This window comes from Saccostrea cucullata, unplaced genomic scaffold (genome assembly GCF_032062105.1).
Source record: "Saccostrea cucullata isolate Sc308-1 unplaced genomic scaffold, CSIRO_AGI_Scuc_v1 ctg164, whole genome shotgun sequence".
Lineage (NCBI taxonomy): Eukaryota > Metazoa > Mollusca > Bivalvia > Ostreida > Ostreidae > Saccostrea > Saccostrea cuccullata.
This window is the reverse complement of record NW_026937694.1, coordinates 298,002-323,435: the sequence shown is the minus strand read 5'-3', so window position 1 is coordinate 323,435 and position 25,434 is coordinate 298,002. Positions and strand designations below refer to the sequence as shown.

The following is a 25,434-nucleotide window of genomic DNA, read 5'->3' as shown; positions in this document are numbered from 1 at the left end:
AAACTTAATTATTTCTTCATTAAATATCATGTAGTAAGATATGGTAAAATAGAAGGAGAAATATAATAATACTTTTTTTATTTTCAGCAAAAATAAAACAAAGCACATCTGACCGGTTTTAATGTTTGGTTTGCTTCTATAAGATATACACAGTCAATGCATATAAATAAGGCTATGTTATTTTCCAAAGTTGCAACAATATAAAAGATTAATGTTTTGCTAAGTTTATTTTTAATGTTAACTTAAAATATTAAAAAAAATGATGATTTTATTTAAATTATTATTTTTCATGCAGTATTTCATGATATATTCATTCTGAGTCCTTTTGATTTCCTTTTGGGCCCTTTTCGGTTCTTTAGGGTCTTTTTGGGTAATTCGACGCATCCCCGCCTAGCCTGGTCCCCTGTCTCATCCTTGCCAAGGCAGGAGTGACGCGGAGTATATGAAGCAAAACAGGGACAGGGAACCAGGCTAATCCCCGCCCGTCTTTACTCCGCTGCGTCCGCATGTACTTTGCGGAAGCACATTAATTATGCAGAAAAAATGAAAATCCTAGGTTTGAGGACAAATCGTAAACAGACTTTAAGCATATTTGAATCTATATATTGTAGAAAATTGGGGAAGCAGAGTGTTTTATCACTGAATTCTTTTTTATGTACATTTAGGTCTTTAGGAATTTCTGCATCGATGCCATTCCTACTTTCGTTTTGTTTTACAAGTTTACGCCTAGGGGGTTCAGATTTTACTTTTTTTAAACTGCTGATCGAGATGACTGATTGGAACCCTAAAATTACGTGTTATTTTGTTAGGCCTATGTATACACGTGTTATAGAAAGTAATTTATATGCGTGAATAATAAAAAAAATTCTTAAGACTAAATTTTTGAAATAAAAAGTACTGTAACATCTTATTTTATTAACCAAAAGAGTTTAGAACTGATAATTTTATAAAATTGTTCACTTCAAATTTTGTATTGCTTAATCCTTTGTTCAATATTCATGTTGGAAAGATAACATTTAATGAAACAAGTTCCATTGCATATATGTATTCCTAACCTATATTTTAAAGAAAACACCTACATGTAACTGGAACAACTTTAAAAATTAAACTGATATTGATTATTTGTTGCAGGGTCATTAGCAGCCTTTGTGCTCATTCTTCTAAAGTTAGAGGTATGTCCTTTCTTCATATCATTTTGACATCTGATTGCCCAAATTAAAAAAGAATTAGGTAAATTTTTACTGATAAGGAATATTATATCTTCCTTTTACTTTAATAATGCTGATTAAAGTTAACCATCTTCATGTTTTTTTTAACAAAATTAATATTGTGAATTTATTTATTCTAACTGCAGGTTTTCCATAATAAAATTAAGAAGTGTGAAGTATTTTTAATAATTTTACATTCAGCTTATTTTTCAAATATGCTGTATATACAGATGTATCCTTAGAATTTAGAATTTTGTTGGACACTGAGTGAGTGGCGTTTGTTTGACTGAAAATTAAAATTTAATTATCTACATTAAAAAAAACATTGTAATACAGTAAAACACACTTCTAACACCAGGGATGGACAATTTTGCTTCATTTAGCTGCAGATCTGTAGCATTATGGTTTTATATATTTGCCTTTACCCATAAGGCTACCCATACCAAAAAAAGGTACAGATTAGGCATGCCTATTCTTGATAAATATAGGCACAAAAAAGGTATACCTAAAGTATACAAGTTTGGAACCACTTCTTCAAGTATAGGTAGCAAATTGGTACAAAAAAGGCATACTAAAGGTATACTTTTCAATGATTCATTTTTTTTTTCTATTTCACATATAGGTACATTTTAGGCACACATAAAACATTAGATTGAGCAGTGAGGCATACCTAAAGTATGCCTATGCATAGTATGGCATATAATTCTAAGAGTCAGATAGGTACATTTTAGGTATACCTAAAAGGTGCCTACATATCAATCTATTAGGTACTTTCAAGGTTGTGCCAAAAGTATGCCAGAGGTATACCAAAAGTATACCTACAAGGTACCTATATTGTACCAAAAGCATTAATAGGCACATTTTAGGTACTAAAAAAGCACAATATTGGCACATCATCTAACTAGACCAGTAGGTACATTCCAGGCATACCTAAAAAGTGCCTACATATCAATCTATTAGGAACCTTCAAGGCTGTGCCAAAAGTATGCCAGAGGTATACCAAAAGTATACCTACAAGGTACCTATATTGTACCAAAAGCATTAATAGGCACATTTAAGGTACTAAAAAAGCACAATATTGGCACATCATCTAACTAGACCAGTAGGTACATTCCAGGCATACCTAAAAAGTGCCTACATATCAATCTATTAGGAACCTTCAAGGCTGTGCCAAAAGTATGCCAGAGGTATACCAAAAGTATACCTACAAGGTACCTATGTTGTACCAAAATCATTAATAGGCACATTTTAGGTACTAAAAAAGCACAATATTGGCACACCGCATAACTATACAAAAAGGTACATTTTAGGCATATCAAAAAATGGGCTTTTGTTGACAAATCAACCACAAAACCCTGGAGTTTAAAATTTCTTTCTCCATCAACATGATCAAATTTTTTTAAATTTTTGGCCTTACATGAAAAATACATACTTATCATTCCTTGTGAATGGGGCAGGACTATATTAAGGAAGAATTAAACAATAATATCAGGTACAAGTAAAAACAAGTAAAAATTTATTATATGATGCTATATGAAAATATATATGAAAAATAACTATTTTAAATCCTCTCTATAAACGGAATCTATATATGACAAATCTCCTATATTTAAAAAAAAATTAATATTGTTACCTTTAACAAAATAATGATATTTTATATCATTTTTTGCAAGAAAAAAAATAAGCATACCTTTTCAGCATATACAAAACATAATTAATGTAATTTAAATACACTAAGACACCGTAAAAGTATTGAAAGTATACTCCATTTCATGTCCTTTTTTTTGGCCACACATTATTCACTTGCTGCATGTGCAATTCATGTAATGTTCATTTCTTTCATAGAGTTTTTACCCAATTGGCACCACAGAATTTTCTGCACAGTAATAGACCTTTTACCAGGGTAATTACTCATTGCTGTACAGTTGCGATTTTCATCTGGACTCCTTATAAAAACTGATCCTCCATTTGAATGTACCATGCAATTCCTTCTTTCTTCTTTCATGCCATTCCCTTCAATTCTGAAAAAGTTGTTGCTCTTGAGTCTTCAATTTGAAATTATTTTCAAAAATATTAAATCCAATGCCTGAATTGGGAAGGGGAGGGAGGGGTCCGGGGAGTCTGGAACTTCCTTCTTACTTGCATTATGTATTACTATATATTATGTTATTAAATGTATATATACTTAATCAATTAAAAGTGTCAGATTTGGACACCCATCCCCCCCCCCTTACCCTGTTATGATCTCCATCTGAAATTTCTAAAATTTACAATGGAGTTTGAAAAGTGGTAATTAATTTTACTATATTTATATTTTTAATAATAAAAAAATCAGATTAGATTTCATACTTACTGACAGAGTTATAGTCTTTATGCATTTCCCCCAAGTTTAGAATGACTACAGGGGACAAGAATTTTGCTGAAAAAGAAAGTTTGTTCATGAAATTATGTGACATTATTATTAACAAAGTTTACACTAATTTGTATACATAATTTTTTTTTAAATATAATACTGAAAGCAGAAACATTGTCACTCTGAAATAAATGATGTGTATCATAACCCCCCCCCCCCCTTTTTCCTGGCATGAACCAAGTAGAGAGATAGGGGTTTAAATGATTTTATGTAAACTTATAACATAAATTCAAATCAGTTAATTTTGTTATATTATGTTTTATAAATGCTGTAATTTTGATACTTTAAATTAAGACATGTTAGAAATCCCCCCCCCCCCCTTTTTTTATATAGAGATCTTTACTTTATATTTCAAATTTCATGTGCCAATGATTAAATTTTCATACTGATCATTTAAATTTCTGTTTGTTATTATCGCCATGCTCATGCAGAGGCTACTGTACATAACCTGTTCCCGCGATATTGACACGTTAATTATTTTTTAAAAAGACTCTGAAACTGTGAAACACTTTTAATGTCTTATTGTTACACATCAGGTTAAACAAAATAATTATTATTTATATGTCTTCACTTCATGTGTAGGCTGTAGCACTGGCTACACGGCCATCTTGAATCAAAACAAACTAAAAATCTACGGTACAATTACCTAGAATTTCGTAAAATTTACACTTGATATTCACATTCTAATGCATTCTTTACGTGCACAAATACACTAACAACAAGCAGCATGAAAATTTACACTAAAATAAAGACTTACCGAACTATAATTCTCCGATTTCTGTTTTAGGCTTTCATCTCGGCAAATTTTCAAAACGTCTCAGAAATGTCCGCGCTCTCCACTGACCAATCGTAGACTTCGCTGGAGTCACGTGTTTTTATTAAAATTTATTAAATTATTCATAAAATATTTCGTGTAAACAATTTATAATTATAACAATGAACATTTAACAATTATTTAATGAAGCCCCAACTTAAACTGAAAGCCGATTGCGATGAAATCCTTGAAATTTAGCGTGGCTATTTTGGGCAAATAATTGAACCGCCATCTTGACCGCCATTACTATTTTGTGTTTGTTTACGTAACAAATCACTCTCAAATTGATTAGGCCCCCTATTTTTTTTTTAATTATTCATAATTTTCTTACATGTTAGATTTCAACTAAAATCTTAATTAATGTAACTGACACCAGAGAGTGATACAAACATCGAAATACATGTATACATGGAACATCATGTAAATTATAACAGGTATACAATCCATAAATGCCTAGTTTGTGAATAATTATAAATGATAAGCACCTGTATTTTGTGCATCTTGGGGGCTATTATTTGTATGAAATTTCTGTAAATGTACACTTTTTTTCTTTTTACTGCTACTGCCCAACTACCGGCAGAGACCTATATACTACCAGTATATAGGTCCCTGCTACCGGTAAAAGTTAAAGCATCTCTATTTATTTCATTCTGTAATTAATATTCTTCTGTATTTAACCCATTCATGTTGAGCTGAAAAATCTAATGAAATCACCGTTTTGTCATGTTTGTGGAGAACTACATGTGATACACGAACAATTTCTGCAGGGTGAAGGTCATCCGGTATTAACACCTGAGGAAATCGACATCGTTTTGCATTCAAAGATAAACAAAGTCTATTTCAAAATACACCAGAAACTGGTCTAATGGATATAAATTCTCAGCCTATAAAATTAATCTAAACATCCCAAACATTTTTGTAGTTACAAAATGTACGAGAGAGAGAGAGAAAGAGAGAGAGATGCAGTGATCGCGTAATGGGACCTCTGCTGGACATAGAGATGTGCAAATAAATTTTATTACTGATAATTTATAATAAAAAGTTGTATCTGTTACAACTACAGGGGTTTGCTAGCAAACCTGGTTTTGAAAAAAAAAAATGTATTTAGTTTTTAAAACGTTTTATATCTTAATAGTTTATCGGTTTATTCACATAGTTAAAACATTCATTTATCATTAAATTCTTTAAGAGCAAAAGAAATTAAAGAATAATTATGCAAGAATAATACAGAGAAGCATCGTAACTAAGCAGATTTGGCTGTTGGTTACATGATTTTGTGTCCACTTCACTAGGTGCATGGACTAAACCTGATCTCTCTGTGGATTACCTGCATGTGTATTGTATGCGTTCAAGCGGAAAGTGATTTCCTGTCTCTAATTGACATATTTCACAGTATTGCAGAATTAGTTTTATAAATGCAAACACTTGATAAAATGACATGTAAAAAAAAATAATAATAATAATAATTTAGCAAGTGTGTGTGTAGTGGGGGGTGTTAATGGTCAATATAATTGTATAGTGTTAAACTTTATAAGACAATCCCCTATGTCTTAGAGAATGTTAATCAAAGTTACTAAGAACTGACACTCTTTAAGACAAACTAGTGCATATTTTAAGAACAGAAATGGATCTTTACCTTTTATTTTCCGTAAGAAGATTAATTGAATAAATGATAATTACATATTTGGCATTTGAGAGTAACAATGTTATCACCCCTCCCCATTTTTTCTTTCCACAACACCGCTATATATTATACTGAGGACTTGAAATAATGATGTGAAATCTGAAGTATAATGTTATTAAAAATTAAATGCACAAATTGTTGAATGATAATTCAACCCCACCCCCCATCCCCCACCCCACCCCCACCCAGATACAAAGAACCAGTCATCTAAAAAAGTATTTAAATTCAGGCACTTTGAAAAATGACTGAGTCCAAAGTAGGTACATTTTATGCACACTGGAAAATATTTAAGTTCAACATAGGTACATTTCTGGCACACTGAAAAATGACAAAGTTCATAGTAGGTAAGATGGAAAATATCTAAGTCCAAAATAGGTACATTCTAGGCACACTGAAAAATAACAAAGTCTAAAGTAGGCACATTTCAGGCACACTGTAAAATGACAAAGTCCAAATTAGGTACATTTTAGGTACACTGAAAAATGACAAAGTCTAAAGTAGGCACATTTCAGGTACACTGTAAAATGACAAAGTCCAAATTAGGTACATTTTAGGTACACTAGAAAAAAATTAAGTTCATTTTTGGTACAGAATAGGTATGCCTTTTCTGTACCTATAATAGTAGGTACACATTAGGCACAGAAAAGGCACAAAAAAGGTATGCCTATATGTACCTTTTTTTTGTATGGGTACAGATCCCGTAATGCAAAGAAGGTGCAATTTACGATGCAATATTTTTTGCGCATTTTTGGGGAATATTTCTCCACTTTCCAGCATCGGTCACTTAACTACCTTTCACTCCCTAATTCAAGGCACATTTTTTAATAATGTCCAGCTAGATTGCTGAAAATTCATTTCATGCGAGTTATTTCCTGTACAGTAGAGACAACTATATAAATGGTTGGGAGGTGGATAAAATATACATATTGCCTACAGAATGTGTCTAGAATTAGGGAGTGAAAGGTAGACCAATGCTAGAAAGTGCTAAAAATTCTTCCCCAAAAATATTGTGCTGTAAATTGCATCTTTTTTGCATTATGGTGTCTGTAGCTTTATGGTCAAAGAAAAAATTATAAAACCATAACACTACAGATCTGCAGCTATTCATCATTAAGCGTACATGTATCTGGTTAATGTTTAATATATTTTTAAATGTTAAGGGGAATGGAAATTTGATATAAGCATGTTTTACTGTATATTGAACATATTTTATTACAGTAATGATATCATGATGTAGCACTAACAGAAATTGATTAGTTAATATTTATGAAATGGTAGTATCATGCTGGTACATTGTATCAGTACCAGTATATATAATCAAGAATTAACATTCTGAGTTGAATCACATATGGGTAGTGCACAATTACTTAATTTTATGCATGAATGCACTTTCATTGCCAATATTTATTGGTATCATAATGCATGATCAGAGTCATTCTTATCAAGTCCGTGAAGGCCATGTCATCCATAGTTGTGTATCTGATATGCACATTTAAATTTTTAGATCCTGAAAAGGGAAAGGTATGGTCATTTTTTTTTTATATAATAATTAGGATTATCATGATTATGGAGTATTTGAGAGGGACCAAAAATAAATAATCTATGTAATGAGTTGAAAGTCCACATGCTTAAAATGATGAAACCACTTTAGTTTTTTTTCTACGTCAAAAATAGGTAAAAAAAAAAAAATAAGTGAAGGTATTCAATTTCCTTCTGAAAGTTATTTAAACCCTGGAACATATCAAATGTTGAAATTAAGCCATTAGTCAGTTAACCATGTGACCTTTCATAATGGCACAGGTGATATAAGCATAATCTATGAAACAGATATAAGATTACTTAGAAAAATTTTAAGTTTATTTTTACCAGCACATTGTGTCTTAGCCTACTGTACCATAGCCTATTTTTTTCCCTGAAATGTATTTTGTGAGGAATGTTTCTTACCGCAACCCTTTAAAACATGCGTGCCATTCAAAGATTTCTAGATTGTACTGAGCTATGCAGTACAATTTTGTTCACTTTACTGTCAATCAATCCGGATACCTGTCCTTTCTACGTACTAATATACATTAAGACTTGACATAAACAATGAGTTTAATCACCTAAACTTTAACGACAATGCAGAGAGGATATTAAAATTAATATGAAATATTTAAATACAATAAGCATGATAAAGAAGAAGAACAGAAAAAAATTCCATTACTTAATTATCAAAAGGGTCAACCCTCTCTATTGTAATCCCAATAGGTTTATGCAGTTTAAGGATAAATAAAACATTTAACTTTTTTTCTCGCATATTAAATATCAATGCTAAAATTTCTATTGCTATTTTCAATTTGTGATCATAAATTGATATATATGTGTTTTAATATCATGTACATTGAATGTCATTGCAGTATATAAAACACTCTGTATATTTTGCATAATTCTTATTTATGGCGAACAATTTAGGTCAGTTTTCTATACTTATATTATATCATATTGATATAGTGCATTGTGTTATTTTCTCTTCATAAAGTCTGTTAATAATTGATAATACAGCTAATAAGTTGTTTTTTCAGTACAATACTTATTATATTTCAATTTCTCTTGATTTCTCTGTGATACCTCTTTGAAAGTTCCTACTGTACAGTTGATTTCTTGATCATTCCACCACAATGTAAATTTTGCTAGGTGATAGGTGAGGAGATACAGGTAAGGAGGCCTGTTATGCATATAAATCTCACGCGGCTGTCTTTGTGTTTGACGTCACTGGGAAGGGACTATATATTGACATGGAAAACCTCATGGAATTTAAATCTATTGGTCTACATTTTTTAAATATGAATTAATTTTACAATTTTATTTTACAATGAAATGGAAATACAAATTGTATAAGGATTCACTGTCTAGTTAGTGGAGTATGAGGACATCAACAATAGTTGAAAACGTGGGATAATTTATGCATAACAGACTTTGCCAGTTAAGCACATTATCCCACATTTTCAACTATCCTTGATGTACTGGCATACTCTACTAACTAGACAGAGATTCGCGAATGAAACTTATTCTTCTGTATTTTTATAATCATTTTTCTAGCTATCTCAATTGAAAGCTTATATAATATTATAAGTATATATCCAGTCCAAATTTTCCTAGTATATAGAGTTTGGCATAGACTTGGTGGCTGAATCATATGCATGATCAAAGCTTGTTTGACATATATTTATATATTCCTATATATATTATGATCAAGAATATATGCAGGCATGTTTGTAAGGTTTTAAGAAGTTCATCTTTCTGCCTCTTTCATAAAAAAATTACTCCAAAGAATAGTTTGGTAAATTTCAACTCCATTTTCGTCATCTAGAAAGCTATTAAGCTATTCACTGCCTAACATTATTAAGCAAATTAAGACATGCACCGTATTGAACAAATAATTAACAACTAGTTAATAATTTTTTTCTTTCATTAAATTAAATAATATTTTACAGATAACAAAAGCCAACACTGATTCATGTTCTGCTTCTAAAAGCACTGTACAGAGTGTTGAAAACTGTCCATCCAGTGAGCAAGAATGGATAGAAGCTTCTCGAAGGAAAAACTGTTCAGCTTTTGCCACCCAGTGTAGTGAACCTGACAAGTTTGTGTACCACTGTGTGATCAATCCATATCTCAATGAAACATTGGAAGTTTGTGTATATAAAAAGACCATTGTGTTTGGTATGTATACATTAAATGGCTTGGGAGTCAGTGAAGAAAAGATTGGGTGCGCAGGGGGAATAAGGAAGCATACAAAATATTCTACCTTGGCTAAATCAGTGCTGCATTATGACGTCATAGTAGACAAGATGACGTCAATTTCAGAACTCAGGTTTTCGCAATATTGGTATTTAGCGATGTAATTTAACTCTAGAAAATGATTAGAAACGTGTAAACATCAACAAAAATAAAATGTTTTATTTTGTTATGCTGTAATAGTCATTATGATTGAAATCTACCACCGATGACGTCATAAGTGTACATCGAGTAACTTGGAAATTGATCATGTTGTGTTAAGAGAATTTGACTAAGACGGCATGTTCAAAGATACGTAAAATGGAGTTTAAAAGGAAATATCGGAAATATTGTGTTAAATTCATATGGAGTTTAATTAATTAAACAGGTATGCTAATTAATTTTCATCGCTTATATTCTCTTTCGAAGACAGTCAGCTATGTTATGTATCCCGATCGGCCTATCGTCCGTTATTCTTGACAAAAAAATGCAACAGAACAACAATAAGCTGGATATTTCAAAACATACGATTTGTACCGATTGAAAGTTTGCGTTTTGACAAACTTGGAAAGTGCTGCTAGAATCCCGAGTTAAGCATGGTTGTACGAAAAATCTCGATTCATATGTATGAAATTCAAAACAAAGGGTAAGGTTTCGTGCGAATGTGTGGAATAAATATTTTACAGACAAGAAAGTTGGATTCTAGCAGCACTTTTTAGACAAAATAGATGTTTTTCAGCTGTATTACATACTCAAAGAAATTATCAAACTCTGGGGTATTGTTGTTCTGTATGCCTTTTTATTACGGAAAATTTCGCTATTAATAGAAGTCATGTGATGCCGTGGCGGTGATGTACGTCTTTGCGTTAGACACGCTTTTATCTGTATGCAATAGTAAATAACAATTTACGTTTATCAGTGGTTTTGGTAATTTATTAAACTAAATTTTCTTCAAAAAGTCTAAATTCCCAGAGAAATTACTTATATGCTTCCTTAACATACCCGCGTGGGTTGGAGTGGAGGGGGTGTCTTGTACATGTATGTTACTATTTAATAATTATATATTATTTCATATACTTTTAAGCACTTATGCCTGAAAAAAGAAAATGAAATGATCATGATTATTAAGGTCTTCCGTTTCCAACGGAAGACCTTCTACTGATTCTGTTGGTAAAGATTATTATTCTTTTTTTTCTTCTGCTTCCTAGACCGCAACTTTGAGGCCTCATATCTCACTCATTTCTCAACGGATTTCGCTCAAATTTTCAGACGTTATAGACGTTAATAAACTCTATCAGAATGTTGTCTAAAATTTCAAAAAACCACTTCCGGTTTTGAGTTATTTCCCTTTAAAGGAAAATTTATAGGCTTTCGTTTCCAGACAAAGGCTCAAAGACGGCTAAAGCTGGAGCAGAAATTCTACTGATTTTAGATACTAGAAGGATTGAAGTTGTGCACATCGGTTTTTGTTTTTCGACTTCTCTATTCAAAATGGCGCTATATAGGGGTAAAAAATTAGAACGCTTAAAAGAACCAAAAATTACTCATATTTTTTTTTTTATCTTCTAAATTAAAAATATTTTGTTAAAAAATATAGAACATAATTTGTGCAGAATTAGAAGATCTTTCAAATGATATGTCGAAAAAAAGGGCTGACCCCTAAATTAAGGGACCTAGAGGGGCCAAAAGTTTTTTCCAGATATCTCAAAAAGTATTGAGATTTTGTTATTCATCAAAGAAGCAAAGTTGTTCAAAATATCAAGCTTTATCTAATGGGGTCATCAAAAAACGTCCGGCGACGTCACTTCCGGTTGAACCAGAAGTAGTCAAAAAATGCATATTTTTGCCGTTTTTGACAGGTTTTTCGGTAACATGTGTCACTAGAAGCTTAAATATTAATTTTCCGTCTGTCGTCGTCACTTCCGGTCAAACCGGAAGTACCGATGAATGGCTTAATTTTGCAATAATTAACATAGATTTGGAGGATTAACCCATTTTTGGACTTCATCACTCATTTTTTTTTTAAATGAAAGTTACTTCCGGTCAAACAGGACGGAAGACCTACTCGTTGCTTTGCAACGAGCTCGGCTCTAGTTGCATGTATTATTGTACATGCACCAGCAGTGATAAATAAAATCTTGTTTGTGCTTTTTATAAATGATCTGATTTGTCTTTTTTTTATATTCCGTCCCTGCTTGAAAAGTAGATATTGTGTATATATTGCGTTGTTCATCTTTATGTTCATATCCATTCGTCTATTTGTTACACATAAAACTTTTTCATCTAAATCACCTTTTTCACCTCTCAAAACAATTTTGCAGGATATTGTACTGAATACAGCTACAGTGCAAACAGAATTCAACAAAGTCTAGGAACACTTTGCTCGGGCTTTACCCAAAACCCTTGTCCAACTGGATATCCCTCTGATGAAGCATACAAATGTGAGTATATAATAAGAATGAATTATATGGATATAACAAACAGAATTCAAACTTAAAAAAAGTCCATTAAGCAATACAAAACAGGAGCAGAGCAATAACGGACTTCCAAAACATAAGAGTGGGATCAGATGCCATGGATGTGTAAGCATCCCCTGCTGACCGGTCACACCCGCTGTGTGCTCCTGGTAATGATTGGGAAATAACAGGAAAAATCAGTAAACAGTTCAGTTTGTAAATAATCGTGTAACAATAAGTGTTTAGAATGTTGGTCAAGATTTGACCTAGTGATAAATTGTATTTGCACACAAGGTCATTAATATATATACCATAGAACTTATGAAATGATGACTTTAAACGAGAGTACTGATATTCTTGATTCAGCAACTTGTAGACCTAGTTTTAGATTACAGATTAGTGAAATTCTTTTGAAATGCTTTTCCTACAGATTTGATCTGATATCAATACAATTTTTAATATTTTTTTCAGATCCTGGTTGCTACCAGCTTACTAAGAAATCAACAACAGAAAATCCAACTACAGTTAAACCCTCAATTGTGGTCTCTGAAACAGGGTCTGTACTTACTGGGTAAGTGTAGATGTAATGACAATTTAATGCATGATGATCAAGCTACTGTAACAATAGTATACATTAATTTTTATAACATTTAAAAGGAAAGTGTGCCAAATTATTTTTTTCATACTTTTATTACAAAAAAAATGTTGTACATGAAGAAGTCTTCATTCCAAATGAAAAAAAAAAACTGTCCATCATAGTTCTAAACTTCAACTGGTCCAGTACTGCCACACATTTGACCAAAAAGTGAACAAAACTACCCCCCCCCCCAAATAAAAAAAAAACTGACAGAAAACAAAACAAAAAGTCATACATGTCATGATATAGGTATATAGCCCTTATAGCGTACATATTGACCTAGCACAAAGGTTTGTAGCCAAGTTAGCATATTTTTTTACGGGAAGCCTTAGTCAATTTAGGATTTTTTCTTCAATATTTTACATTTATCTGTATATTTTCTTGTGTTTAAGGTCTGCAGAAGATACAGAAGATGGAGGAGACAATTGTTATGTTATAGGGATAGTATTTGCAGCAGTTCTTGTTGTTTTGGCCTTTGCCGCAGGTGGTGGATTTTTATTGTACAGACGGTATACACAAAGAAAAAAAGGTGATTTACTAAGTTTGACATTCAGGAACTTTGACCTTATGACCTTAACCTTTGAGACTGACTTTATGTAAAAACATACCATTGATTATAACATCTGATCAGAATGATTTGTCCGGGGAATTTTTAAAATGTTTCAGTTGTGAATTTTATTTTCTCCCTGGTAAACTCCTCCGAAAATAAATCTTTTCTTTACTAATTTGAAAAACAGCAACAAAAAGTTTAGGTTAGCTGCATTCATTACAAGGTCGCATTTATATAATTATATCAATAATCATAAATTTTATTGATGTATTATGTGACACAAATAATTGACACCTACATGGACAAGAAAACTTAACTGTACATGTATATAATGATTACATACAATGCGTTGCATAATTCTTAGGGTGGGGATCGGAAGGGAAATGTGTGTCCTTGAGGTCTTGTAACGAACTTTGCAATGAACAAAAACACGCCTGGAACACTATTTATAGTAAACACCAAATCACTCATGCATGCAACAATTACTTTGAATATATCGTAACACGAAACTCAAAAACAAAAAGAAATTCATTTCTTCTTTGATTATCAATACTTTATGACTTTGTCCCTACAATTTGACATACTTTAAAAAAAAACATCAACCTTGTTTATTCCTATTCTAAAATGTTTATATCAAGTATCTTAAGAGCCATCTCTGTTTCAAATATTTATCCCTTATGACTTTTTAGCTCACCTCAACGAAGTCGTGAGCAGGTGCATGTCTATTCCCAAGTAACTACAAGCTCTACCCGGACTAAACTTGCATGGATGATGCATCTAGGAAATGACACTACCAATCTTGCTTTGGATGTTGGATCTAACTTACACTTTTTAGATGAGTGACCAGGTCAAAGTTTTAGGATCAGGTCCATTCCCAAGTAAATGTAAGCCCTACCCAGACCACACTTGTATGGATGATGCATCTAGGGATGGACACTACCAGACTTGCTTTAGATGCTGGTTCTGACCTACATTTTCCAGATGAGTGACCAGGTTAAAGTTTTTGGATCAAGTCCATTCCCAAGTAATTATAAGCCCTACCCAGACCAAACTTGCATGGCTGATGCATATAGGGATGGACACTACCAGACTTGCTTTGGATTCTGTATCTGACCTACATTTTCCAGATGAGTGACTAGGTTATTCCCAAGTAACTATAAGCTCTACCTGGACCAAACTTGCATGGATGATGCATCTAAGGATGAACAATCAAAACTTGCTCTGGATGCTGGATTTGACCTACATTCTCCAAACAAGTGACCAGGTTAAAGTTTTTGGACAGATCAATCCCCAATGAACTTTAAGACATTGCCTGAATATTGCTGTCAGAATAAATACTAACCGTTAAGAAAAATTTGATTTGAGATTTGCCTTACTTAGACTGATTACAATACATTCGTCGAGTTGAGCTACATAATCTTTGATTTCCTTTGTTTTTTTTCAAATTTCTTTCAAAGATGGACAGTCACATCATGCATTTGGTAACAAAAGTTTTGCAACTGAAAGTATTCCCAGTAGAGCTATAGAAGAAGGAACTTTAGAAGGTAAATTAAACAGAAACATATAATAAGCATATGAAATCATGTTTTGTTTAACTGAAAATCATCTGGCAATACTTTATATCGCGACTACCAATGAGTACCTCTCAGTTGTCTTACTTACTATCGCTCTTTTGCGGGGGAGTCGAGAAAAGTCTTAAACTCTGGGGGCAAATGATATTGTTTACAGTAGTGACAATCGAATGATTTGATCAATTTAATGCCGAAATCACAATGTTTTGCCAGATATTGAACTCCAAATAGTAGATTGTCAAATAAAGAAAGGTTAGAATATTTTATCTGCTTAAAAATGTGACAATGTTAAATGAAAACTTAATGAGAAGAGTCCGCTTAATTAAAAATATCTTTAAAAATGTGACAATTAAGGATTTGATCCTCTAAAAAATATATTAAGCTGATTCAGCGATTGTTTAGCTAGGTATTCTACCAGGATTTTTTACTTATATGAGTCATTATCAAAAATCGCCAAAATTTTGGTCACAAGCCGATAAAAAAGTATATGAAGTAAAAATCATATAAATTTTCATGTCACTATTTAGAATACATTATTCTGTAGTTGGCACAATATTAATTTTATAGCTGTGTGATATATTTAAAGAAAAAATGCTTTGATAATAGCTCAAATTAGCACATTTTGTGATGTCACACACTCCTTTCCATTGAATTAAAAAGTGTTTTATGGCATATGTTGTTCATTTTCTTTTCATTTTTTTCCTTGTATGCCTTAAACTATTCATAATAAATGCCATAAAAACACTAAAATTGTCTTAAATAAGCTCATCTTGTAAATATGAAGACTAGAAGGTGTGTCCCACGAGTTTTTGTCTCTCCTGTTACGCCAATGAAAATCAAGAAAATAGAAATATTTAAAATTAACTTTTCTGGGTTTCATACTTACCATTAGCCTTGGCTACATTTCCATGTTACTAGGTTGTTAATGTAATTTTTTTAAATTTGATACGTTTGAATAAAATGTCCAATATATAACTACGATTTACGCAGTAGAAAAAAATGACGTCCATACTGTTACATTGAAATAAAGCTTTAACAATGGAGTGAAACAATTTTTAGCTTCTTTTACAAAATAACTTAAACATTTTGTTTCAAACCTACTGCATCATCAACTTGTATGGTAAGCAATAAGGAAAATAATGACCAAATATAGAGCAATTGTCTACCCTGTTATATGTCCATCCTGTTACGTGCTAATTTGTAACAGTAAAGACAATTTTTGTAACAGAAAAGACTAACATTAAATAAAATGTGGATTTTAGACCTATCTCATCATTAACCAAGAAATTTATTGCATGATTTTTATTAAAATTGAAGTAAGTAACAAAAATACACCTTGAGTAAGGATTCATTGTTTCTAATTGCTAGTTGAAACATAAAAAGTGATTTTGTAACAGGAAAGACATTACATATTGTAACAGTACGGACAAATTTTGCTTAAATCAGATAAAAATGCGGACTTTTATTAAATTGTCAGATTTAATAATATTTTCATTTTATTACTTTGTAGTAAATATTTTATTTTTTATTCTTTGTTCAACTATGAAAAGATAATTTTTGATATTAAAGGACCTCTAAATATGATTCTGTAACAGGAAAGACGGGTATTGCTATAAAATAAACAATTTTTGAGAATTTTTTTTCTCATAAGCACAGTATAATTGTTGAATAGTCTTTGATGGAAAAAAATTCATATTAAAAATCATTCTTTAGCCCCTTTACCCATAATATAAATTCAAGATATGATTTTTTATTTATTAATTCAGTGTAACAGGAAGGACACAATAAATTATGTTTCTTAGCTATAGGCAGTATATATTTTTCCATCTCTAAAAAAAAAAGTTTCACACAGCTTAAGGGATTTGTTACTGCCCTGTTTAGGTTGGAATTTAGGCCCAATTCCTGAGGGTCTTTCGTCTCGTGAGGTTAAAACCAGGGTCGTGAAACCCAAACCATGGTATAATTTACAATACACCACAAAACAGTCAAAAATGTATGGTTTATCTATTATTTACTGATCATGGCTTTGCTACATGTAATGAGAAGATTTTTATAGATTTTTCATAATTATTTGTACCCCCAATATAACTCTAAATTAACCAATAGATGCCAAACCCTACACCAGTGATCATGATTTGAACAAATTAGAATGTACACTAAAGTATAAATGCCTTTATTTAGATTTGACTGATCGATTGATTGATTATATACTGTTTAACGTCCCTATCAAGGGTTTGCTGTTCCTGAAAAAAAGATTTGTTGATACGTGTTCCAACTTACGCCAGTAATATTTTGATCATTCATAATGCCATACCCTACCCTAAGGGTTCATGATTTGAACAAACTTTAATCTACACTATGTCATGAAGCTTTATATTTAAATTTTATCTTTTCTGGTCTTTTTTAAATGACCTGTCAAAAAATTTCATTCTTTCTTAATTTTTTTTATTGGAAGAAGGTGTGACCCTTCATTTGAACAATTTAAATTTCCTTTTCATAAGATATTCTGTGCTAAATATAGTTAAAATGACCAAGATAAAAAAAAATGTGAGAAGTTTAAGAAAACAATAACAATTAAGTTAATACCAAAAAACAAAACACAAATCTCAATCAGAAAAGCTCATCTGAGCATTTGGCTCAAATAAGCTATACTAAACATCAAGAGTGTTTCTTTTTTTTTTCTTTTTGTTTGTTTGTTTGTTTTTGTTTTGTTTTGTTGAAAATTGCCATGTAATATAATTTCCCAATCAGTGAAAAAATGAAATTAAATTCCCAATTTTAATGACCTAGCTAGGACCCATTTCCAAATTGCAGTGGAAAATTCTCAAGTTAATCAAACAACTTGCCAGAAACATACACTATATTTAGAAAAACAGTGAAAAAAAAGTTTTCTTCTAAAGAAAGGTAAAAGAAAATTATACAGGCAAAAGGAGGATGGCTCTCCAAATCCATGTTTTTCTTTTAAATGGAGGTTAAATATTTTTTTTTCAGACTCTAGTGTCTTTCAGTGTCCTTCCTTTATGTTGTACACGCCAATATTTGCGTAGGCAAGCAATTTTTTTTAATATAAATCCTATTTTGTTTTACATTTTACTTGTAATTCAGCAATTACAGTGCTCCAAGTTGCGACTAAAATGGTCGCATTTGCGACCAAAAAATTGAATTTGCGACTAGAAATGAAAACACGCTCGCATTTTTGCGACTGAGAAAATTTGGGCTGGAAACTTCCAATTTTTAAGATTGGGATCGAGATTTCATTTGTCAAGATTCTCTATCAAGAAAATGTTTGAAGACATATACTTAAATACACTTTACAAAGCGTTGCATGGACTTAGATCACGTAATGTTATGACAGCATGGCATGCTGTACAAAGTTTGATAGAACCTGAACCAGAGACGTCGTCAAATAATGTTCCTGATAGAATGGCATCCAAACTTCGTACACTTTTTAAGATCCGACCTTGTTATTGAAGCATTTGATCAACTGCTTGCATATTACAATGAATCATGATTGTATTATTAGGTCACCTGAGTAAACTCAGGTGACCTATTGCTATCCGTTTTCGTCCGTCGTCGTGTGTCGTGCGTTAACATTTGAACATTTTCATCTTCTTCTCTGAAACCACTGAACCAATTTCAACCAAATTTGGCAAAAAGCATCTATGGGTGAAGGGGAACAAAAATTGTGAATTTCATGATCCCTGCCCCCCTGGGGCCTGAGGGGTGGGGCCAAAACCACTAAAATTTATGCAATCTTTAAAAATCTTCTTTACTCCTGAACAACAAGCAGGCAAACTGTTTGCATGATTGTTATCAGCAATGAGTCCTCTTCCAAAATTGTGAAATTCATGGCCCTATGGTCAGGGGTTATAGTGCTAGGGCGGGGCTAAGGTAGTGAAAATGCATTATTTCTTTGAAAATCTTCTTCTCTGCTCCTGGGTATTAAATAAACCAACTAAGTACATAGTTATGATGAGCAAGAGTGCCTCTACCAAAATTGTGAATTTTATGGCCCCAGGGTCAGGGGTTCTGGTGTTAGGGCGGGGCTCTATTGATTATATAGTGAAAATACATGAATTCTTTGAAAATCTTCTTCTCTGCTCCTGGGTATTAAATAAACAAATTAAGTACATAGTTATGATAAGCAAGTGTGCCTCTACCAAAATTGTGAATTTTATGGCCCCAGGGTCTGGGGTTCTTGTTTAAGGGGGGGGGGGGGGGGGGGGGGGGGGCTCTAATGATTATATAGGGAAATGCATGAATTCTTTGAACATCTTATCCTTTGCCCCTGGTTAATATGCTAATGATCTAATTACATATTTAAGGCCAGGATTTTTTTTTTAGTTTTTTAAACCCTCCGCTCAAGGTTTTGAATGTTCAGAAAAAAAATAAAACATTTTTTTCTTTCCGATGTCAAATTTGAGTCGGGATCGAGATTTCAAATTTACGAACTCGCACTTCCGCTCGTTTTAGGGCGGGTAAATAAAGCTAGATCTGAGAAGAGCTTGAGTGTAAAATTCATCGATAAGAGCGCCATTCAAAACGTTTCACCCGTTCAAAAGACAAATAAAATGCTGACGACTTTGTTGCACAATGACATGATGGTGAGATAATTATGTATTCGTTTCAAAAGTAACTGTAAATTATTTTCCTCCCCCAGGTTTTTAACTGCCCGTGATAGCTATTGCATATTGCCAGGGACATTATTTAGGTATCTATTATAGCTTACAGTCTAAGCATCATTCCTCAGAAAAGGGTTGCTTATGCATCAGGTGTTATGAATAAAACTATGGGAGAAGTGAATTCAAATTTGAGGAAGAACCTGAAGAAATAAAAAAAAAATCAAATATTAAAAGGCAAGAATATACAAATATATACAGGCATGTAGTATCATTTGTATCAACCAGAAAAATTATTTTACACTTAATTGAAAAAATGTTGACCCTACTCCCCAATACTCCCTGTCTGTTTTATGATAGGAATTATAATTTTAGGCATCAAGTAAATTTTAGAACAATGTCTACACATTCATATAACACATATTAAAGAAATGAAGATATTTTGAAATATATTTTAATCAACATCACAAAATTTATGTAATTGACCCAAACTGGCAGATGATGAAATAAGCAATTAAATGTTCTACTTTCCTATTTGTAAGCATTATGTGTCCAGTGGTAAGGAGCCTATTAGGATAGCATAAAAAAAGAATGTACCAATGTTAATAATTGATTTATCAAAAAAAATTTTATTTCCTTCTCCTCTGGAACTTTATTATTCTCATGTTCATAACTAAATCTAAACATAAAAAAAAAATGCTGGCCTTATAATGAAGAAAGGGGCCTCTTTCAAAATAGATAATTTCTCAGGGCTGCGGGGTCAGGGGTACCAGGGGGGTACTTTGACTAAAAATGAATTAATGCTTTGATATCTGCCCTTTGAAAAGCAATGGTGCCTCTTTCAAAATTTGTGAATTTCATGGCTTTTGGATTAAAACACGAACCAAATATAATCACTGATACATGATACTCAGGTGACCTATAAGGCCCGAGGGCCTCTTGTCATGTTTATAAAGAGTGTTTTGGCGACATTTATAATGACTGTGTAATGAGTTATGTACGTAGTAGTAAGTAAACATGACAAACAGCAGGCAAAGTCCTGTCTCAACAGCTTTCAAGCTTGTATTTTCATTTGATAATATTTTATTTCTGTAACCAGATTACCTGTGTTCTTCTGTACAACCATATTAAAGGGTACATGTACAAGTATTCAATAAAAATATTTCATTCAACCTAGCAATTTTTTATAGTCACAGAAATAAGTAATCTATGATATAATAAAGACAAAATACATATCCTTATCTAAATTATGAAGTTTTATTCACAAAATTTATTTTTTTATGGCGAGTGAAATATTTTATTATGGCGACCAAAAATTCTAAAATGGCGACCAAAAATTTTTTTAGGTCGCCATTTTGCGACCTGAGAGCAAATGTGACTTGGAGCACTGAATTATTCTATGTTATATCTAATTAACATGTAACATTGTTTTGTACTATTACAATACTGTGTATTTTGGAAAAGTCTCTCCTGTAACAGTCATACATATCCATTATTTTTATACTCTATTTGTTCCTATCTTAACTTTTACATAAAGTTTAATCATTATTTGGGAACACCCGTGTAAATTTTCAGGATTAATTAAATTATGTGTTTAACAAAATAAAGAATTTGATGTAGATACACAGAAATTTCTCTCCTGTTGCATAATCTGTTCTTTCCTGTTACACTTTTTAACTGAGAGACCAAAAAACCTTTCAAAGTCATATTTTTCTGGAATTGCTTTAGTTACTCTACATCTTTATGATATATTAACAGATGTCAGACTGAAACTGATTCAATATTTACTTTCCAATCATTTCTAAACTAGAATTTAGGATTCTGTTACAGGAGAGACATGCCTATTGCAAAGTACTGTCTTTCCTGTTACGGGCCTGTCTTTCCTGTTACATGCACTATAATTATGAAAAATATGTAGTTTATATGTGATTGTAACAAGATTGGATCTACATGCAAGCATAAAATGCCATTTCTTATCAAATGGGTGAATGTGTTTTTTTATACTAACTTTTACGACTGAAAAATGGTGAAAATATTGACCAAAATTATGTTCAGATTTGAAAATTGTCTCTAAAATCATTGAAAAAATTATTTTGCTCCTGTTTCATTGAAAAATTATAACTGATTCTTTATTTGTCATGCTTTCACAAACTAGGCTTGACTAATTTTATAATTATTTTTCCACCTCTTAATAGAAAAATTTGCATTATTGTGTCTGTAACAGGAAGGACAAAATTTTAGGTGAACCAGTATTTTGATTTCTTCTTACACTGAAATCAAATAATTTCCAGGTGGGAGTTTAGTGTTTTTGTGTTCTTCAGATATGTGTTTTATAGTAACGATTAAAAAAATTCAATTCTAAATGCAAGAAATTTGTTGATTTTTCCAATATTTTTTTCTGCGGTTTCTGATAATGACTCATATGTCCTTATAAATGCTACAATGATAGATCTTGCGTTGTATTGAATAGCACGTACATTGCCCCCACCTAACAGATGATTCCTACCTCCTTCGCGAAAGAGTTCTGCTAAGTTAAGTAATCGCGATGTCATGTATTGACAAGTCTTTATATATATAGGAAAAAAATCTTCTTATATAATCTAATGATATTTTTTTTTCAGAGAAGAGAAATTTAGTGCCATCTGGAAAACCTGCAGAAGTTGGTATGTATAAAGACTATCTTGCTAAATTTTAAATTTTATAATAAAAAATCATATTCAGGATGAGATAATTTTTCTAATAAATGTTGTTGTGAAGAAAAGTTTCCTCTGTCTGTTCAGCATATGAACTTTATGGGCTTTGCTCCATTTTCTTTATGCCTTGCTCTAATAACTGTATACAGGGAAAATTTTGCCCCTGTTTTATTTTCGCCCTTTTTGCCCTCTTCCTGATTGGGCGAATTTAAAACGGTGCGAATTCAAATTACGCAGCATAATTTCATAAACAAAACTTTGACTGGGCGAATTTAAAACGGGGCAAAGTAGTTGGCAAGTGCAAAAGGGCGAAAATAACACGAGGCGAAAATAACCCTGTATACAGTAGTTTCATCTAATAATATTGACATTTCCAATGTCTTTGTCTGACATAAAATTGCACATACATGTACTTAATATACTTTATTTCTTCATAAATGTACTGGTTCATTGATAGGCACTGACAGTTAAGAACATCATATGCAGGGCATGATAAATAGAAACAGAAGCATGTTAATTTTTGGAATCAAGAGTATGTTAATAAAAGGAATAACTGCGATTTTTTTGTTTCATGACGATGATAAATCAAGTTGCTTGCATGATAACTTTATGCATAAACATCTTCCGCATTTAATATGCAAATTATCATTGATCACATCATGACACCAAAAAATTAGACAGTTAATCCTTAATTCAAAATGATATTTTAAGCTGATATTTTTTTTTATCTTTTTTATTTAGAAAAACAGAAGAAAATTGAAAAAATTGAAGTAGAGCAGCCAGGTTTGTATATACTTTAATTTTTAATAGAATATATGTATTATTTTAGTAATGGTAATTTTAAAAAAAATGAGTTTCAAGATCTTTTGAGTTGCTAATGAATAGGTAACCTTTTTATGTAAGTATTTATTGTAATTCTTAATTAGTTATACATTTGTAGACAGACTGTTGGATTCATTTAAAATGTTTCTGAGGACTTTACCAAATTATAAAATTCTTTACCCTGTGATTTTGGCTTTAGGGTCAGGGTTGGGACTAAGTTTGAAATTGCAAATTGCATGTTACTTGGTCTAAGGTTTTGGCACTGTTCTTGACCTTAAGGGAATCTGATCCTCAGCCAGGAAGGACAACTCTTTAATTTATGATTTAATTCAAAAAGTCTAAAAAGGAGCTTGAAAATTTAAATTTTTTCTTGCAATAATTTTCAATATATACCTCAATTCTGCTTCAAGGTTCTTTGAAGTACATCTATAATTTCTCGGTCACATTTTCATGTTTTCATATTTGTTTATACATGTATGATTGCATGTCATATTTTGTACAACATTAAGATGTGACGCAACAACATTTATGTAATAGAGTTGTGTTTTGCGTGCACTTTGCCTAAATAGTTGTCAGGGTTTGACACATGGTGAATGAGGCGGAGGCTCGTACAGATGGAACTGATTGTCCTGAAGCACAACAGTATTGTTATTATTATGCTGACTCTTGTTTAAAAATGACAAAATTTTCTGCATTTCCAGCGTTTTCATCACCTCTTACATTCATGTTAGTACACACTTATTATGACATCATGTGTAACATATACATCATAATCTCTTTGCTTTAATTTTGAATGTTCCAGATATTAAGAATAATATACAGATAATTTTCAGTGAAATATAGTCCAATGAAGGGGAGGGGGGATTCAGTACCATGCTATTGATAATGGCGTCTGTGGTGTTATCGGTAGGGTGTCTGACTGACAATCTCGGGGTTGTGAGTTCATTCCCTGGCATGGGCGCTATCAGATTTTCTACAGAAATAGAAGCCATGCACTATTAGTATTCAAATTTCAGCATGATAGTATGCTTATGCTATATAAATCCTTAGAACACATTGCGTTAATATTTGGGTAGGGTTTACAGAGAGACAAACTGACAGGAAGCATAATAATGCCTAATAATAATGATGCACATTTTGCAAATTTTATCAAAACAATGCTTTTATGTTGCTAATATAATCTTAATCTGAAAATTAAAGTTTAAAAGATATCTTAAAAATCAGTTAAGGGAAGCTAAAAGCTTATATCACAAGCTATAAAGACTATGATCATGGAAAAAAAAACAATGAGTTAAAGCATATTTCAATGGTTTGTGGTTCTAGTTCTTTATTTTTGTGTTAATTACCTTATGTGCCACTGAACTCAAGCATACAATGTAAAATCTACATGGTAAATGTACATGTACATAACAATGGCTCACTGTAATAGTTTTAGGGAATGGATAGGGTCACAGTTGTCGTACATGTAGGTTGACTAAATCGGAATTTTTAGGTGATTGTAAAGAACCATAATCTTTCTCTCCTCTTCTCCCCCTTCTCTTCTCTTCTCTCTTTCTGTCTCTTTCTCTTATTGCAATCCATCAAAGAAATTTGGTATAATGAGTATAATGATTTTACTTTTTTTTCAGTCATTCTGATAAAACCAGTAAAAGAATTACCTGAGGTAATTTCTTTAATTATAGTACGAATACTTGAAGTTAACTTTGTAACATTTTTGCTCTTTTTACATATTGTTAAATTGTCTATGTTTTCAAATAGGAAAATGATTGCCGGAGGCTGGTAAATGTGCTGAGTGATGGGCTAGAAAGGATGGCAATTCTTCAATCTGAACAGAACAGTGAAAATTACAATGAAAACAATAAAAAGTTGAATGTAATTGCAAGTAAAATATATGAAAATGATTCCAACTTTACAAATGAGACCTCTACAACAATACATGAACACATAGGAGAACTGGAATCTCTGGAGAGGTATTTTCTAAGAAAGAAGAATAAACATGATAAAGAAAATAAGTATTTACCACCAGATTAAAAAGGTTTTTTGAAATATAAAAATGTGTTTTGTGTTGATATTTTAATACATACTGCTAATGTTTTGAAACTGATATACTAAATTGTATTTGTTTAATAAATGTTGTCTTGTGATTAAGGCTTGTTAGTGAATTTAAATGTACTTGATGTACTTATGTCATTAAAACAGTTTGCAGACAAA

General features: G+C 31.8%; 1 protein-coding gene and 1 long non-coding RNA gene across 4 annotated transcripts; one reads left to right on the top strand and one right to left on the bottom strand.

Moving 5' to 3' along the window:
* The first annotated feature begins 449 nt into the window (after positions 1-449).
* LOC134248681 (uncharacterized) lies at positions 450-25,434 on the top strand. Of its 3 annotated transcripts, none has more exons than XM_062731077.1 (11): positions 450-556; positions 1,132-1,172; positions 9,593-9,821; positions 12,197-12,316; positions 12,803-12,902; positions 13,361-13,497; positions 14,976-15,062; positions 22,330-22,371; positions 23,143-23,184; positions 24,852-24,886; positions 24,982-25,434. In XM_062731077.1, exons 1-11 carry the CDS (start codon positions 544-546, stop codon positions 25,252-25,254), a joined length of 1,119 nt encoding a protein of 372 aa, XP_062587061.1. In that variant the 5' UTR covers positions 450-543; the 3' UTR covers positions 25,255-25,434. The 3 variants fall into 3 exon arrangements, with proteins under 3 accessions (XP_062587061.1, XP_062587060.1, XP_062587059.1); XM_062731076.1 differs by having other exon boundaries at positions 467-571; XM_062731075.1 differs by lacking the exons at positions 450-556; positions 1,132-1,172 and adding an exon at positions 6,825-7,640.
* On the bottom strand, positions 2,746-5,739 carry LOC134248663 (uncharacterized). The gene is made up of 3 exons (XR_009988096.1): positions 4,379-5,739; positions 3,562-3,627; positions 2,746-3,229 (listed from the first exon to the last, which is right to left on the bottom strand). It is a non-coding gene; the product is annotated as an uncharacterized LOC134248663 (long non-coding RNA).